The sequence below is a fragment of the Phacochoerus africanus genome, chromosome 2 (genome assembly GCF_016906955.1).
Source record: "Phacochoerus africanus isolate WHEZ1 chromosome 2, ROS_Pafr_v1, whole genome shotgun sequence".
Taxonomy (NCBI): domain Eukaryota; kingdom Metazoa; phylum Chordata; class Mammalia; order Artiodactyla; family Suidae; genus Phacochoerus; species Phacochoerus africanus.
The window spans coordinates 86580699-86599763 of record NC_062545.1 but is presented as its reverse complement, the minus strand read 5'-3'; the positions used below and the strand labels follow the sequence as shown (position 1 = coordinate 86599763).

General features: G+C 37.1%; 1 protein-coding gene across 1 annotated transcript in view; it reads right to left on the bottom strand.

The window, feature by feature from the left end:
* Window positions 1–18199, bottom strand: part of LCA5 (lebercilin LCA5) — a 56789-nt gene extending 38590 nt beyond the window's left edge. The window contains exons 1-2 of the mRNA XM_047763418.1: window positions 17820–18199; window positions 12512–13041 (exon numbers count right to left, since the gene is read on the bottom strand). Of these exons, the coding sequence (XP_047619374.1) occupies window positions 12512–13041; window positions 17820–18018 (729 nt within the window). The 5' untranslated portion in view covers window positions 18019–18199. The remainder of the gene's footprint in view (window positions 1–12511; window positions 13042–17819) is intronic.
* Window positions 18200–19065: the final 866 nt, after the last annotated feature.

Sequence of the window (19065 nt, the reverse complement as noted above, 5' to 3'; positions counted from 1 at the left end):
TATTACATGTAGCTATCCAGTTTTCCCAGCACCACTTATTGAAAAGACTGTCCTTTCTCTATTGTATATTCTTGCCTCCTTCCTTATAGATTATTGACCATAAGGTTGTAGGTTTATTTCTGGGCCCTCTATTCTGTTCCACTGATGTATGCATCTGTTTCTGTACCAGCACCATACTGTTTGGTAACTATAGCTTTGTGATATAAAGGCAAAACTTCCATATGACCACCATAAGACCCAGCAAGTCTACTCCTGGGTATATATGCAGAAAAAACAAGAACACTAACTCTAAAAGACTACAGGCACCCCAATGTTCACAGCAGTATTTACAACTGCAAAGACAGGAAAGCAGTCTAAGGGTCCATCAACAAATGGCTAAATGAAGATGTGTTTTATACCTATACCATGGAATACTACTCAGACATTAAAAAAAAATGAAATATTGCCATTTGCAGCCATGTGGGTGGACTTGGAAGGCATTATGCTAAGCAAAACAAGTCAAAGACAAATACTCTATGTATCACTTTTATGTGAAATCTAAAAAAATACAGCAAACTAATGAATATAACAAAAAAAGCAAACTCACAGATATAGAAAACATGTACCTTCTTGAATTATAGTTTTATCTGAGATATATGCCCACGGTGGGACTGCTGAATCATATGGTAGTTCTATATTTAGTTTTCTGAGGAAACTCCATACATTTTCCATAGTGGTTGTACCAATTTACTTTCCCATCAACAGTGTAGGAGGGTACCCTTTTCTCCACACCCTCTTCAGTATGTTATCTGTATTTGATACATAATAGTCTGTACTTCCTAATTCCCTACTCCTATATTGTTCCTTATCTCTACCAGTAACCACTAGGTTGTTTTCTTTTTTTTTTTAAGTATAGTTGATTTATAATGTTGTGCCAATTTCTGCTGCACAGCATAGTGACACAGTCTCTCCCTCTCTCTCTTTCTCTCTCTCCACACACACACACACACACATATATATATATTCTTTTTCTCATACTATCTTCCATCATGTTCTACCCCAAGAGATTGGACATAATTCCCTGTGCTGTACAGTAGGACCTCATTGCTTATCCATTCTAAAAGTAATAGTTTGCATCTACCAACCCAAAACCCTGCCCATCCCATTCCCTCCCCTTACTTACTCATCTTTGATTTCTTTCATCATTGTTTCCTGACTTCAAGAGGTACTACAAAGCTATAGTAATTAAAATAGTATGGTAGCGACATAAAGACGAGGTCAGTTGTATAGTACTGAGAACCCAGAAATAAACCCAAGTATATATGGGCAAATCTAATATTTGAGGGAGTTCGCATTGTGGTTCAGCAGGTTAAGAACCCAACATAGTATCCATGAGGATACAGCTTCAATTCCTGGTCTCCCTCAGTGGGTTAAGGATCCAGTGTTGCTGTGGCTGTGGCATAGACTGGCAGCTACAGCTCCGATTCTACCCTTAGCCCCAGGAACTTCCATATGCTGCAGGTGCAGCCTTAAAAAAAACAAACCAGGAGTTCCTGTCATGGTGCAGCAGAAACGAATCCAACTAGGAACGATGAGGTTTTGGATTCAATCCCTGGCCTCGCTCAGGGGGTTAAGGATCTGGCATTGCCATGAACCGTGGTATAGGTCGCAAACGTGGCTTGGACCTGGCACTACTATGACTCTGGTGTAGGCCAGCAGCAACAGCTCCAATTAGACCCCTAGCCAGGGAACCTCCATATGCAGCAGGTGCGGCCCTAAAAAGACAAAAGATGGAAAAAAAATCTAATATTTGACAAGGAAGTCAAGAATACTCAGTGGGAAAAACACAGTCTCTCCAACAAATGCAAAAATAATTGAACATTCACACATAAAAGAATGAAACTAAACCCCCTATCTTAAGCCACTCACAAAAATTAACTCAAAACAGATTAAAGACTTAAATGTAAGACAAAACCATGAAAGCCTTAGAAGAAAACATTGGAAATAAGCCCCCTGATATGGGTCTTGTTAAAATTTTTAGTTCATATTGGAGTACAGTTTGATTTACAATGCTATGTTAGTTTCAGGTGTACAGCAAAATGATTCAGTTATACATACACATACATCATTTTTCGGATTCTTTTGCACATAAATTATTACAGAACATTGAGTAGAGTTCCCTGCACTATACAGTAGGTCCTTGTTGATTATATATTTGATATACAGTACTGTGTATAACTTAATCTCAAACTCCTAACTTATCCCTCCCCCCACCCACTTTTGCCCTTTGGTAACCATAAGTTTGTTTTCTAAGTCTGTGAATCTGTGTTTGTAAATAAGTTCATTTGTATCATTTTTTTATTAGATTCCACATTAAGTGATATCATATGATATTTGTCTTTTTCTGTGTGGCTTCACTTAGTATGATAATCTCCAGGTCCATCCATGTTGCTGTAAATGGCATTATTTCATTCATTTTTATGGATGAATAATATTCCACTGTATATGTACCACATCTTCTTTATCCATTCCTCTGTCGATGGACATCTGGGTAGCTTACATGTCTTGGCTATTGTAAACGTGCTGCAATAAACACTGGGGTACATATATCTTTTCAAATTATGGTTTTCTTTGAGTAGATGCCCAGGAGTGGGATTGCAGGATCATAAAGCAGCTCTATTTTGAGTTTTTAAAGGAACCTCCATACTGTTCTCCAAATTGGCTGTACCAGTGTTGGAGGGTCCCCTTTTCTCCACACCCTCTGTAGCATTTATCATTTGTAGACTTTTTGATGATGGCCATTTTGACCAGTATGAAGTGATATACCTTGCTGTAGTTTTGAATTGCATTTCTCTAATAATTAGTGATACTGAACATCTTTTCATGTGCTTTTTGGCCATCTGTATGTCTTTGGAGAAATGTCTATTTAGATCTTCTGCCCACATTTTGATTGGGTTGTTCATTTTTGATAATGACCTGTATGAGCTGTTTGTGTATTTTGGAGATTAATCCCTTGTCAGTCACACTATTTGTAAATTTATTTTCTCCCTTTCAGTGGGTGTCTTTTTATTTTATGTTTCCTTTTTTTCACCATAGTTTTTGAAGTCCTAGCCAAGGCAATCAGAGAAGAAAAAGAAATCCAAGTTGGAGAAGAAGTAAAACTGTCACTGCTTGCACATGACATGATACTACACACAGAAAATCCTAAAGATGCTACCAGAAAACTACTAGAGCTCATCAATGAACTTGGTAAACCTGCAGAATACAAAATTAATACACAGAAATCTGTTATATTTCTATACACTAACAATGAAAGATCAGGAAGAGAAGTTAAGGAAACAATCCCATTTATCACCACATCAAAAATAATAAAATACCTAGGAATAAACCTATCTAATGAGGCAAAAGACTTGTACTCTGAAAACTGTAAGATGCTGATGAAAGAAAATGAACACAAAAAGATATACAATGTTCTTGGATTGGAAGAATCAATATTGTCAAAATGACTAAACTACCCAAGGCAATCTACAGATTCAATGCAATCGCCATCAAATTACCAACAGCATTTTTCACAAAATTAGAATAAAACATTTTTACATTCACATGGAAACACAAAAGACCCCAAATAGCTAAAGCAATCTTGAGAAAGAGGAATCTTGAGAGCTGGAGGAACCTGGGTCCCTGAATTCAGACTATACTACAAAGCTAGAGTCATCAAAACAGTATGGTACTGGCACAAAAACTGAAACACAGCTCAATTGAACAGGAGAGAAAGCCCAGAAATAAACCCATGCACAGATGGTCAATTAATCTGACAAAGGAGGAAAGAATACACAATGCAAAAAAGACAGTCTCTTCAATAAGTGGTTCTGGGAAAACTTGATATGCATCTGGGCAATGATTTTTTGAATATGACACCTAAAACACAAGCAAAATGACACTACATTAAACTAAAAAGCTTCTGCACAGTAAAGGCAAGAATCAACAAATGAAAAGACAACCTATGAAATGGAAAAAACATATTTGCAAACCATGTATCTAGTAAGTGGTTAATATCCAAAATATATTTTAAAAAAAATCATTCTACTCAACAGCAAAAAAACAAATAATCCAAATTTTAAAATATACAAATGTCCTGAATAGACATTTTCCAAAAGAAAATATATGAAAGGCCAACAGGTACATGAAAAGATGCTCAACACCACTATTTATTAGATAAATGCAATCAAAATCACAATGAAGTATTCCCAACATCAGAGTAGGACAAGAACACAGCTGTCTCCTGCTTTGACCTCCACTGCTCTGTCCTAATAGCTTCATTTTTAAAGAAACATAGTAGGTAGGTGAGGCAAAGGCAGGCCATCTGGATGTGGGTTTCTAGAGGGTGAGATGGCAGAAAAACATTAAGAGCAAAGACCCAGCCACAAGACTAAGGTATGACATAGAAAGATGCAGGAAAAGGAATCTACCTGACCAATATTAGCCAGCTCAATTCTCATTGTGAATAAACTAAGAAGGGTTAGAGAAGATAAGCTGTAGCAACCTTTACCTCTGAAAGTGATTTACACTATTTTTTATCAACAAGAAACAAATACCTACTTGAGTGTAGCACTAAGGCCAAGGGAATTTGAATACCAATCTCTTACAAGAAAAACTGTAAAGGAAACATTGATTCAAACTTTCTTTTATAGCTCTATGATACTATGATACTCAGGCTACTCAAATCCATCCCACAAATCTTCAGAAATTTCTTTTTTTTTTTTTTTTTTTTTTTTGCTTTTTAGGGCTGCACCTGCAGCATATGGAGGTTCCCAGGCTCTGGGTCCAATTGGAGCTGCAGCTGCCAGCCTATGCCACAGTCACAGCAACTCAGGATCTGAGCTATGTCCATAACCTACACCACAACTCACGGCAACACCAGATCCTTAACCCACTGTGTGAGGCGAGGGATCGAACCCACATCCTCACAGATACTAGTTGGATTCATTTCCACAGCACCACAATGGGAACTCCCATAAATTTCTAAAAAGGGAGAGAAAGCCTTGTTAACAGTTTCATTACATTTTTCTGACAAGGTAATTCACTCTGTGCCAATTTAATGTTAAAATACAGTTGGATTTTTAATGTATTAAATGTGTAGCCTAGTTTATTGGAGTACTTCTAACAATCATGTACATGCTATTACATTTATGATCTTTTAATAAAACTTAATAGATAATTCCCCATTTTAGTGATTTAGGATTCTTATGCTAGTTAACAATTCACAGTATTTGCTTTATGACAGATTGTCGGTCATATCTATGACTAATCTGCTATTGCATCCTTAGATCAGGAATGCAACCCCAACTGTCTTTCTTATGCGAGATGGGACAGAATTGATGCCTTACCTTCAGCCCTACTGGAGGCCAGTTCCAGGACTAGTAAGCAATGGTGCAGTTTGGCAGTCATTAATAGAAACTGCAGACTGCAGAATCACTAATGAAGTCATTAACAAAGAACCACTTATATTAAATCAGGTCCTGGAGACACTTTTGGGAGTTTGCAAGGTCAGAAGTGTTTTATCAGACAATATTATTTGCTGTTTTCACTTTTTTTCATGAGTGTATGTTGGAGTTTTCCAAAGGCTATATGTAACATTATGATGTTACATAATGAGACATGTCAACATTTGCAAAATGTATCTAACGCAATGAAGAAACATTTCCCAAATGATGAATATTTTCCATATGACTAATGCATGGTATTACAAAATCATTCATGGGTAAAACATTCATTTGAAGAAGACTGATGGATTTTATGTGATAGAGTACAAAAAGTTCTTTCATAAACCTTTGAGAACACTGCTGTTAAGTTTTAATGTAGTATCAAAGAATATCCAGTTATCTGAAAAGTTTTTAAATATTCCTCCATTTTCCTTTTTTTTTTTTTTTTTCATTTCTTTGTCTTTTGGGGCCACACCCATGGCATATGGAGGTTCCCAGGCTAGGGGTCCAATCGGAGCTATAGCCACTGGCCTACACCACAGCCACAGCTCGGTGGGATCTGAGCCACGTCTATGACCTACACCACAGCTCATGGCAACTCCGGATCTTAACCCACTGAGTGAGGCCAGAGATTGAACCTCTGTCCTCATGGATGCTAGTCAGGTTCATTAACTGCTGAGCCATGATGGGAACTCCCAAATATTCCTCCATTTTCTAACTCCTATCAACCATAACATCTTGCAACAGACAGAATGCAAAAGCAGCTATGAGGACACAGCTGTCCTCTATTAAGCCTGACACTGAAGAAAATGCAAATATATGATTACCACTCTTATCCTCATTTACTTTGAGCTCAGAAAATGGTTATTTTTCATTAAAAGATTTTATGATACCATGCAGTGAGTTGTTTACTATTAATTTTATTTATTTATTTTTATTTTTTATTTTTTGTCTTTTTGCCATTTCTTGGGCCACTCCCACGGCATATGGAGGTTCCCAGGCTAGGGGTCCAATCGGAGCTGTAGCCACTGGCCTACGCCAGAACCACAGCAACACGAGATCCGAGCCGTGTCTGCAACCTACACCACAGCTCATGGCAATGCCGGATCCTTAACCCACTGAGCAAGGGCAGGGATAGAACCTGCAACCTCATGGTTCCTAGTCAGATTCGTTAACCACTGAGCCGCGACAGGAACTCCTATTATTAATTTTAAATACAGCAGTATATTTAAATTTCTTTCATTTCTAATGTGGTAAATAGCAATAGATAGACCCAAATACACAAAAGCTCCTGTGGGAGTGTGGGGGGGGGGAGATGTGCAATAATTTTTAAGAGTACAAAAGGGTCTTAAAAGCCAAAACTTTTGAGAACCACTGCATTATATAACTAAAAATGTTTTTCTGCTAAAAATATTGGCACAACTTTAACAGTTTGTGACAGTTTTTTACAGTTTCTTGAAGCTTTATTTAAATATTAATAATGTATAAACTACTAATATTAAAATAAATATGCTTAAATGAGGCTGATACCTTGACAGGACCTTACTTAATAAACGTATTGAAGTAAAAGCCAAAACGAAAGTATAAAGCCAACCATAAATTACGAAATCAACACGTAGTCTGATTTAGCTGTTTGCCCTCCATACAGAGCTCGACAAGTTTAACACGTCAAGCAGCTCTCCATTCCTGGTACACACCTAGGATCCGGCAGACCACACTGTGCAAGGCTGGCCAAAAACAACTGACACAGACCACTGTCCCCAGTCATGCGTGTGGTTGTCTCTTTAATTATGTTAACCATGTTAACCACCATCTCTTTAACCATGTTAACCTCTGAGGTCTTAAATTAGTGAGACTGTACTCAGTCACTTCCACCAATGAGCAAAATGAGCCTATATCCAACTTACAGAGAGGGTACAAAGGGAAGTTTTTCACAGTTCACCTATTTGGAGGTAACCTTGAGCCCCCCTCAACTAAGAAAAGAAATTCACAAGAGGAATAATAAATTGTGGCCTGAGAGTTCCCATCAGGGATTAGTGGTTAACAAACCTGACTAGTATCCATGAGGACACGGGTTTAATCCCTGGCCTCATTCATGGGTTAAGGATCCAGCATTGCCGTGAGCTATGGTATAAATCACAGACATGGCTCAGACCTGGAGTTGCTATGACTGTGGTGTAGACTGGCAACTATATCTCTGACTGGACCCCTAGCCTGGGAACATTCATGTGCTGCAACTGCAGCCCTAAAAAGACAAAAAAAGGAAAATGTGGCCTGAGTCCTGAAATGAGGCTACCTCTAAACAAATACACCAAGCTGCCTGTCACAAGTTCCAGTTTAAGGACATACTCTTAAAACAAAATGCTACACCAAACAACAAAACAAACAAACAAACAAACAAAAAAGCAGCACACAGTCATTCTTAGGGAAGAACTGCACAGAACTTAGAAATAGCACTACTAGGAATTTACTGAAATTGCAAGGGCTATTCAGGACTTTCTAGGTTTTAGTTAATTTGCCACAATTGAGGTCCTAGCTTGCTCCCTTACCCTTATAATTAGTGGTACTGAGTCTGAAGAAAAATGATTAACCTAGTGTTGAATGAAGGAAAATTTGACAAACTGAAGCATGTAAACTAAAGCTAAATTTTACACTAAATTAAGAAAATTAATAAAATTTCAAAGTCTGGATTGATCACTGAGATTATGATATAATTATACACAAGAGGACAAAAACTTTAGGAAGTATGACAAGGTAAGCTAAAAAGTAGAAAATAATCACCTTCAGGTGGGTTGCATGGGCTCCTCCACTCAGAAGAGAGTTAGTACAGGTGTGACAGCTGATGTGAGATTGATTTAGGAGAAGTAGGTTCATAATAATGATTACATGTTGACTCCAATATCATTTCAATCACAATAGAAACGAAGCAATTTAGGAGTCCCACTGTGGCTCAGCGGTCATGAAACCCAACTAGCATCCATGAGGACATGGGTTCCATCCCTGGCCTCGTTTAGCGGGTTAAGGATCCTGTGCTGCCGCAAGCTGCAGTGTAGATTGCAGATGTGGCTAAGATCCCCAGTTGCTGTGGCTATGGCGTAGACCAAGAGCTGCAGCTCCAATTCATTCCTGAGCCTGGGAACTTCCATATGCTCCAGGTACAGCCCTAAAAAAGACAAAAAAAAAAAAAGAATCAAATATTCAACATAATAAAGATATCAATTCTCCACAAACTGATCCATGTTTGATGCAATTCCTATCAAAATCTCAAGAAGGGGTTGGCAAACAGAGACAAGCTTATTCTAAAGTCTACGTAGAAAGAGAACCTGGAGTAGCTAAAAATATTAAAACAAAGCATAACATGAGAGGACTTACTCTACCATAATCATATATGTAGCGTTCCCTACAGAGCCTACAATGAAGAGAATGTGGTACTGGCAGAGGGACAGACACATACATCAGCAGAACAGACTAAAGAATCCAGAAATAAACCCATTACAATGTGTCCAGCTGATTCTTTCTTTTTTTTTTTTTTTGTCTTTTTGTCATTTTAGGGCCACGCCCGCAGCATATGGAGGTTCCCAGCCTAGGGGTCTAATCAGAGCTGTAGCTGCTGGCCTACACCAGAGTCACAGCAATGCCAGATCCTTAACCCACTAAGCGAGGCCAGGGATTGAATCCACAACCTCATGGTTCCTAGTTGGATTCATTTCCACTGCGCCACGACGGGAACTCCATGCCCAACCAATTCTTAACAAAGGTGCCAAATTCAATGAAGGAAGAATAGCCTTTCAATCAAGGGTGCTAGAACAACTGGGCACCACAAAGGGGTAGGAAAAAAATAAATGAACCTCGACCTAAACCTCACAACTTATACAAAAATTAACTCAGAATGAATCATGGACTTTAAAGTAAAACATAAAGCTATAAAACTTCTGAATAAAAATATACTAGAAAATCATTGAGGCTACTGGCAAAAGGTGACAGGGATAGGGAAAAATTCTTAGACTTGACCCAAAAAGCCACAATCCATGAAAGAAAAATGTGATAAACTGGATCACATCAAAATTTAAAACCTTCCTTCTGAAAGACCCTGTGAAGAGGATGAAATGACAAGCTACAGACTGGGAGAAGATATTTGCAAACCACACATCTGCAAAAGAACCAGTATCTAGTACAGATAAAGAACTATTAGGAGTTCCCACTGTGGGGCAGTGGGTTAGGAATCCTACTTCAGTGGCTATGGTTGCTACAGAAGTGTGGGTTTGATTCCCAGCCCAGCACAACAGGTTAAAGGATCTGGCATTGCTGCAGCTGCAGTATAGGTCACAGCTGCAGCTCAGATCCAATCCCTTGCCCAGGAACTTCCATATGCTTGTGGGGACAGCCATAAAATTAAAAATAAAAAAACTATCAAAAAATCAACAGTGGAAGCACAAGAATCCAATTAGAAATACAGGCAAAAAACATGAACAAAATTAATAGGATCTTCTGATGACAAATAAGCATATAAAAAGATGTTCAACATCATCAGCCATTGGAATAATGCAAGTTAAAACCAGGAGACAGCGCTACCTACATACTATGGCTAAATTATGGCTAAAATTTTTTAAAGTGATAACACCAAATTCTGGCAAGGATGTGGAGAAAGTGGATCACTTATACATTGCTGATAAAAATGTAAAATGGTAGTGCTATTTTATAAACAAGAATGGCACTTTCTTACAACACCAAACATGTACTTATCACACAGTCCATCAAGCACACTTTCCCACATATAGCCCAGAGAAATGAAAAATTATGTTCACACAAAAACCTATACATGAATGGTCACAGCAGCTTTATTAGTTTATAACTAAAAGCTGGAAACAACCCAAATGTCCTTCAATGGGATATACCGTAACACTCTGTTGTATATCCATGCCATGGAATACTATCGGAAATTTTAAAAGAGGAACAAACTATTGATATATGCAACAACTTGGATAGAGCTCAAGGAAAAAAAAAAAGAAATCTGCTAATCTCAAAAGGTTAAACACTGTATAATTTCATTTACATTATATCCTTAAAAAAACCAAAATTATAGAAACGGTGAACAGATCAGTAGACGCCACAGGTCAAGAAGCTGGGGGAGGCAGAAGGTAACTGTGCCTATAAAAGTTGGTGACACAAAGGATCCCTCTAATAGAACTGTTCTACATCCTGACTACAGCGATGGTCACATAACCCACCCACGTGATGAAACTGCATGGAACTAAATGCATGCACGCGAGCGTGCACACACACACACACACACAGTCCATGTAAACCTGGTAAAATCTGAATAAGGTTGATGCGTTCTATCAGTGCATCACTACCAATTTCTTGATTATAACTGTATATTATAGCTATGCAGTTATGTACCCCCTGGGGAAACTAAATGAAGAGTATATGAGATCTCTCTATATGATTTTCTTACAACTCCATGTCAATCTATAACTCCAAAAGTTTTAAATTTTCCTAAATCAGTAAGAAAATAAGTAGGAATACAATTAAGTATTTCAAAGACATCATCACAGAGGACTGATTTTCATGCTCTGGAGAGGGCAAGACATATAATTTCACCCCATCTACAACTCAGAATCCACAGACTTATTCCATTTTTCCTCTCTCCTTTCTTTCTCCTCCTTCCTCTACCACTCCATCAACTCCATTTATAACTGGTTAGAAGAGAATGCAGTGTGTGTGTGTTTGTGTGTGTGCACGTATGTGCTCACACGTTTCCATGCACTCTCTAGTTTCATACAAACACGGACAGAGGTATGGAGGTTTCTTAATAATACTTATTAATTAGCATTTTATGCTCATGGTCTCTAATTTTAAAATCCATTATGTGGTATATTTTATATTTCACTTTAAAAATAATGGAAATGTCAGCTCTTTATGACAACAGCTGTTTTCATCCCCTACCCCCCATCTCACTACATAGGTGAGTGGCCCTTAAAAAAAGTTTTCGTATGTTTGCTCTTGCAGTTTGAGTTGATCAATGGTGGAACCTATCCAACAAAGTTATCTTCTACGCATTGAAACAAGATAATGATTGCTAATTTTGGAAAATAAGCTAGGGTACCCTGGGCATATAGCATTCTATATTGAGCATGGTATGTTACACAGAGACTAAAAAGTACTATAACTTAACATGTACTAAAAACACCTAATACAACGCAGAAGGCTAATTTATCTGCAGTTCTGACTTCCCCTTAGTCAGAGAGCTCTGATAGCAGGCTTTATTCCTATACTTTTTCTCTACCTTTGTTTTCCAAGCTACTTTGTCACTCCTAAGCTCTGACTCAGGGCTTCTGTTTGGTATATACAGAGAGAGAGAGAGAGAGAGAGCGCGAGCGTGCACATGCGTGCACACATGCCAGGTATTAGTGGACATGTAATTCCATGGATCTTAGCCATTTAGAGGAAATATACTATCTGATTTGTGAGATACATTATATATATGTGTGTGTGTGTATGTATGTGTGTGTGTGTGTGTGTATATATATATGGTATTTTCAGACTATTAACTCAACATCGAACTATTAACTAAACCTCTCACATCAGTTTTCATGTGGGAGGAGGGTGGAGAGAACTGGCAGAGGCATACCCTGTTCCAAAATATATCTTTCACAAATGTTCAAAGAAATATAGAAACTATTGTTCACGTGGTATTTCTTACACAATGGGTCCCAAATGTCAGTTTTATATGCTAAAGCTATTACAGTATCATTTTCAATTTTAGAGAAACAATCACATAATCAAATACTATATTTCCCCCAAATGGCTAGGATCCACAGAATTAAACATCCATTAACATGTGGCCCAATAATGTATACAATCTTTTACACCTTGCTCTTAAGGATACAACCCTAAATTTTTCCTAACCTCTGAGAAAAATAATATTAAAAAGTTAGTTTTCATTTCCAAGTAAATGCTGAACTTCAAAAGCAGTCTTAAAAGAGCACATTAAAGGCTCAATGAAAAACAACGCAAAACAGCACAATTAGACACTGCAGAAATTTTACCTTAATTCTTCTCTCGGTGTCATCTAATTTTAACTCTGCTGAGACAAGTTTCTTTGCTAAATCATCTCGTTCAGGTAGGTGTCTAGCCTCAGAGATCTTTTTCAATTTCTGTAAGGAAAATTTTGTCCTAAATAGTTCATCTTCTGTATCTTTCACCCTTTTTTCAGTTGCCCGTTCTTTCTCTTGAGATTTTCTTAAGCGTTCTTTGAGTGCTGTAATCTCATTGTTATGACGAGCAATAAGTTGTGATATTTCATTTTCGGTATCTTCAAACTTATTCAGGGCTTTCTCCTGCCTGTACTGAAGCCTTTTCAAAGCTTTATTTTCTTTTAGTAGCTCAGCTAACTTGACCTGGAGTTCAGTTACTTCATTCTGCAATTCATTGATTTTTAGCAGTCTTGCAGAAAGAACCCGTTTTGTAACAAGATCAGTATCTTTCCGAAGTGACTCCCTATTGAGGCTCTGGGAGCAAAATCCCACTTGGACTCCCTTTCTGTGTGGCAGACCCTTAGGGCTTGGTTTCCTAGGGACTAAAAAAGAAACAGTAATAAGGTAAAGTAGAAGCTGCACCAGATGCAGTATTATTTACTTATCCTAACACAAGTGGATCCATAATATTCTTTAAGTCATTTTGTTTCCTTAAAAAGTGATTTTTACAATACTTAGTTAAATATCAGGTTTTACTTAGAGCACCTAATACAATGTTTTTAAGAAAGGTCTGAAATCTTTTAAGAAAATTCGAGAATTATATTCTGATCCATCAAAATAATATCCCAATAGTTTATAGGGGATTACTTTACATTGCTTTAAAAGATGGCAATATTAGGCTTTACCATTTTTAACTTTATAGATAAGATGGCAAGCCAGAATTCAAATAGACACACTGTTAGCACTAGCATGGTGCCTGATAAACACTGGACAAAACACTGTAACACTCAAGTCATTTGTGCCAAGATATTTGGGATCATTATTTGAAATGTGGAAATGTATGTTTTTTAAAAAAAAAATAGTTAGAAATCTTTATTTGGGGAAAGAGGATGACAATATGACAGCAAGAAGATTTGGGACTCAGATTTATACTTAATAAATCCTTGGGCAATTCAACCAAACCTTTTCCAGGTCTATTTTCCCCCCCTATAGAATGAGGATATCATTTCACAGTGAGGATTAACTGAAGTATGCATGTAAGATAGAAGATTCTCCACAAATATTCTCTGTCAGTAATAAAAATTTAATCCCATGTATCAGTGATTGAAAATGGAAAACACTTCAGCAGTACAGATGTGATTGTAAATGCTTTCCCGGGGCTTTCTTTTGTGTGATAGTCGAATCAAAAAACTTCTTCATGGAGTTCCCGTCGTGGCATGGTGGTTATTGAATCCGACTAGGAACCATGAGGTTGCGGGTTCGATCCCTGGCCTTGCTCAGTGGGTTAAGGATCCAGCGTTGCCGTGAGCTGTGCTGTAGGTTGCAGATGCGGCTCGGATCCCGCGTTGCTGTGGCTTTGGTGCAGGCCGGTGGCTCTGGTGCAGGCCGGTGGCTACAGCTCTGATTGGACCCCTAGCCTGGGAACCTCCATATGCCTCGGGAGTGGCCCTAGAAAAGGCAAAAAAAAGGCCAAAAAAAAAGCCAAAAAAAAACACCAAAAACAAAAAATCTTCATAATTTAAGAAAAAGATAAACAAAAAAACTACATCCTAAAAAATATAAACATATGAAATCTTATTAACTCACATTTCACAAAAATTTAGAATGTTACTATTTTTACTAAAAGTCCATTAAACTTATTAGCCCTTCATATACAGAACACCTGCCCTTTAAAAGAGGCATCTGGAAATTTGCCACAGTTGAGAATTAACCAACTTTAATCTCCAAGGTGACTGCATTTTTTCAAGAAGGAAATGCATTCCAGTTGGGGGAGGGGATGAAGAAAAACTAGAAAACCCCAAAACCCAACGTTTCCCTACCCATCTCACCAGATAGTGGACATCCTGATTTGATTACGTAAACAAGCAAAAGATAACAAGTAATACCACAAGTAATACTTACAACCTAACATTATAAAGTTTTATTAAAGAGATGGAAGTTTTAGAGAAAGTATATTGAAGGTATACTGATTTGGGATTCCAGCTCTATAAATGCCTGAATACATGAAAGGAGGTGGTAATAAAAAGAAATGAGGGAAAACCTACTGGTGACTTCTAAAGTACGCTATCCAGAGATCCCATCGTGGCTCAATAAAAACAAATCTGACTACCATCCATGAGGACGAAGGTTCCACCCCTGGCTTCGTTCAGTGGGTTAAGGATCTGGCGTTGCTGCCAACTGTGGTGTAGGTCACAGACTCGGCTCAAATCTGGGGTTGCTCTGGTGGTGGCACAAGTTAGCAGCTACAGTTCCAATTCCACCCCTAGCCTGGGAACTTCCATATGCTGTGGGTGCTGCCCTAAAAAGACAAAAGACAGAAAAAGAAACAAACAAACAAACTACACTATCCAATATAGTAGTCAGTTGTCAGATGTGGCTATTGAGAAATGTGAAATGTTGGTGGTCCAAGTGAGATACCCACAACTGTGAAATTCACACCAGAGTTCAAAGGCTTAGTTCAAAAAAAAGAGAATGCTGAGTATTCCACACACTATGTTTTATATTAACTATATTTAGAAGTGATAATATCTTGGATATGCTGGGTTAAATAAAATACATTATTAAAATTAATTCCACCTGTTTTTCTTTTTAAATGTGGCAATATAAATTATATGTGTAGCTTGTATTTGTGACTTGCATTTACATTGGAGACAACTGCTTCAATTTTAAATTGGAGCCTCTTCATTTCGATTTTCTTTCTTTCCCAACATATTGGGTTAAAAGAGTTTTAGTATCTACATGCTACTATAGAATATGTAGTCATCTCTTGGAGTGACAAACTTTATATATTAAAAGACTGTACAGATGGATGAACATTAATCATTCCAAATCTCTGGCTTTTATGTACAAAACTGTATTGCTCAACAGACAAGACTTCATATAAATGGAAACTTAATTAGAAAAGTTAAAAGCCTAGATATATGAATTAGGGTAAAATTTTTCCACTAATATTTTATTCAACTATTTAGCCAGACAGAAAGGGCTTCCACAACCAACTTCTGACATCCTAAATATCTGACCATTTATTTGTAGCATATTCTCCTTATGTCTACAAAGTATACTTGACCAGAACTCAAAAATGTTTCTCAGCTTTCATCTACCTCTTGCCTTTTCATTTTTAGAACCATTAAGATGAAGTACAGGGCTAATAAGAGTAAAAATGAAGATGACTGTTGTGTTTATCATTCTTTATCCTCTCCTTGTTAAGTCACCATCAAAAAAGTGAGCAAATATTGCTTTTTTCCTTCCTTGAGGTGTTAAAATTACAATGACTCCATTTAAAAAACATGTAACAAAGATAAACTATGCATCTACCAAAAATTCAATATGCTTATATTACTGATAAAACAAGAAATAGAACAAGTATGTAACATGTAATATACAAACATGTATAACCTAAATTATTAAATTTTATTATATATATAAAACTTCTGATAGAGCACAGACTTTATTTTTTAAAATAATAAAATGTGCTGAAAAATTTAAAGGAAGAATATGTTGTCAAACACAAAATTCCACAAATTCAAGTGTTCAGGATCCTTTTTTAATTACATTTGTTCTTTTCCTTAGTTTAGACTACACTGGAAATTGCAACTTAAAGCAAAAGAAATTTACTTAATGTTTAAGGAAAGTTACCAGTTTGGTCCTGTTGAGTGACCTAAAAATTACCACAGAGATTTTAATTCACAAGACAATGCAAAGCAGACAACTGAAATTTTTCTGGGCTATGCTAGCTAAAACTATTTCTCACAGTTTTCTCTCAATTATCTTCTTAAATAAGATAAGGCATAAAAAGTTCTGGCTCCTTAATTGGATAGCCTCCTAAAATGCTTCTGGGTAAGGAGAGAAAAATTAAAGTATTCCCGCCAATATTCCCAAGGTATGTAAATGATTTTGTGGATTTCTAAGGTTTAACCCTAAGGTCTGTTTGTTCTTAATTATACAGCAAAAGTTTAATATCACATCATGTTCTCAACAACAAATCAAAATAAGAAAATTGCATGGAGACAGATTTGGAGGAAGAGACCAAGAAATCTGTAGCACTGCACTTGCAAAAAAAGAAAAAAAGAAAAAGCACCTAATTGTTAAAAGCCTCGACATCCCTGGGAAGCTAGATCAGGGGTCCAATCAGAGGGTTGCTTTCAAAAGGAACACACATTGTTTGCAGATTTTAAAAAAGCAAGTATTACTTTTCAAAGTAAAAATTCATAAAGGGAAATTTAATCATATCCCTGCATCAATCTTTTCAATTATTAACTATTCCTTCCAACAGAAACTGTCAATATATTAATAGGATTCCAGGCATTTCATGCCTCGCCCCCATTTTCCTGTTTCACTCCCAACTTTACCACTCTCCACTGTGCAATCCAAACTCTCATCATTCTAAGCAACTGCTGTTATAGCTGTGCTGCATTTATTAATGTATACTATAAAACCTCATTTAACTTACTTTTCTATGATAATAGGCCTTAGATATTTTGTTATTAAGTACACCAGGGTTTTATTGACCAGGGATTTATTAAGGTGAAGAAGAGATTTCTAGAACATTACCTGGTCAAATATGTATTGATACCTAGCTCCAGACTAGTAACATTTTAATTAAAAAAAAAAGTTTCTAATTATTTATGTTGTTTTCATGATAACACAGTTTAACAAAAAAAAAAAAAAACACACTGGTGGTCTCAAGTCCCAAATTACATTTCTAGGTTGAATTTGAACTTCTGCAGTAGATAGGCAGAGGTAATTTTACTCAATCTATAAAAATGCCCCTTAACCACTTTACATCAATGCTTTTCACTACTTTTTAGAAATGAAGATAAAGACACAAATGTTTTTGTGGTTTTTTTTTTTTTTTTTGGCCTTTACAGTACCTCACAAACCCCAAGACAATCATTTATTTAGGAACAGGAGAAAACGAAATTAGTTATGGTTCTTTCTTCTATATAGCATGACTTTGAAAATAACAAAGGATACTTAATACACAATACCGTAAGCAACATTTATATACATTTATAAAAATACATCCTTTTCTAAACATAAATCAGCCCGTTTCCATGCACAGCATTATATGTATTAGTAGAAGAACATCATTCATACGAGTTTTCCTCAAGCACTCAAAATGAATATGCTATGTCTAGAGACTATTTTAAAGGATGCTTACCTTGATGATGCACTTGGCTATCTGAAATTTGTTTTTTAGAATTTTTGCCCTTAATACTTGTAGGTGAGGAAGGGTGAACCAGCGATGACCGTCTGGAGGACTGTGGCGTACCTCCAAAGTCAGATGAGCAGTCAGAGTAACAGTGTCTGCCTGCCTTACTTTCTCGATCAGTATCTGGACTTCCTTCTCTTTCCCCCATGGCTTTGAAAAATGGTCTCTATTCACATAACTTCACAGATTCTTTTCTTCAGAAAAATCCAAACCTGAAGACCATTTCTTAGAGTCTTCAGATCCTGGGGATTATATTCATGTCTGTGCAATTTGCTTTCTCTGTGTATCTGAAGTCCGCAATCCACAGCGTGACTAGAAGAAATACTTTTTCTGCTATAATTAAGGAAGGGGAGGGAAACATCATATTTCACGAAGTGGATTTCTACAGCTAATTACAATGAAAGATACTAAAAGCAAAACAATATACTGCTTGTAATTTTTAAAAGAGGCTATAATTTAATTCATCTATATTTTCACACAGTTATTCACAGTATTTGGAGCAAAGGCAGACTGTCATAGACTAGACAGAGAAGATGTAAAGAACCTGACATACAACTCTCTGAATAAATGTTAAGTGAATTTGACTCCTTTCAATCTTAAGATTTATAAATGCCAGAGTTCCCGTCATGGCTCAGTGGTTAATGAATCCGACTAGGAACCATGAGGTTGCAGGTTCAACCCCTGGCCTTGCTCAGTGGGTTAAGGATCCAGCATTGCCATGAGCTATGGTGTAGGTTGCAGAGGCGGCTAGGATCCCGAGTTGCTGTAACTCTGGCATATACCGGCAGCTGTAGCTCTGATTAGACCCCTTGCCTGGGAACCTCCATATACCACGGGAGCAGGCCTAGAAAAGGCAAAAAAAAAAAATTATAAATGCTGATTTTAAAGGTGAAGAATGATCAAATCACCAGTTTCTTTTTTTTTTCTTTTTTTGGTGGTGTGGGGATATCAAAGAAATCAACAAAGCCTGTTAACAAAGAAAAATATCTAAGATTGCATAAAAATGTAAAACTAAAACATGTTAAAAATTAATTAGGAGTTCCCGTTGTGGTGCAATGCAGCAGAAACTAATCCAGCTAGGAACCATGAGGTTTCAGGCCTCATTCAGTGGGTTAAGGATCCGGTGTTGCCGTGAGCTGTGGTGTAGGTGGCAGACACAGCTTCGATCTGGCATTGCTGTGGCTGTGGTGTAGGC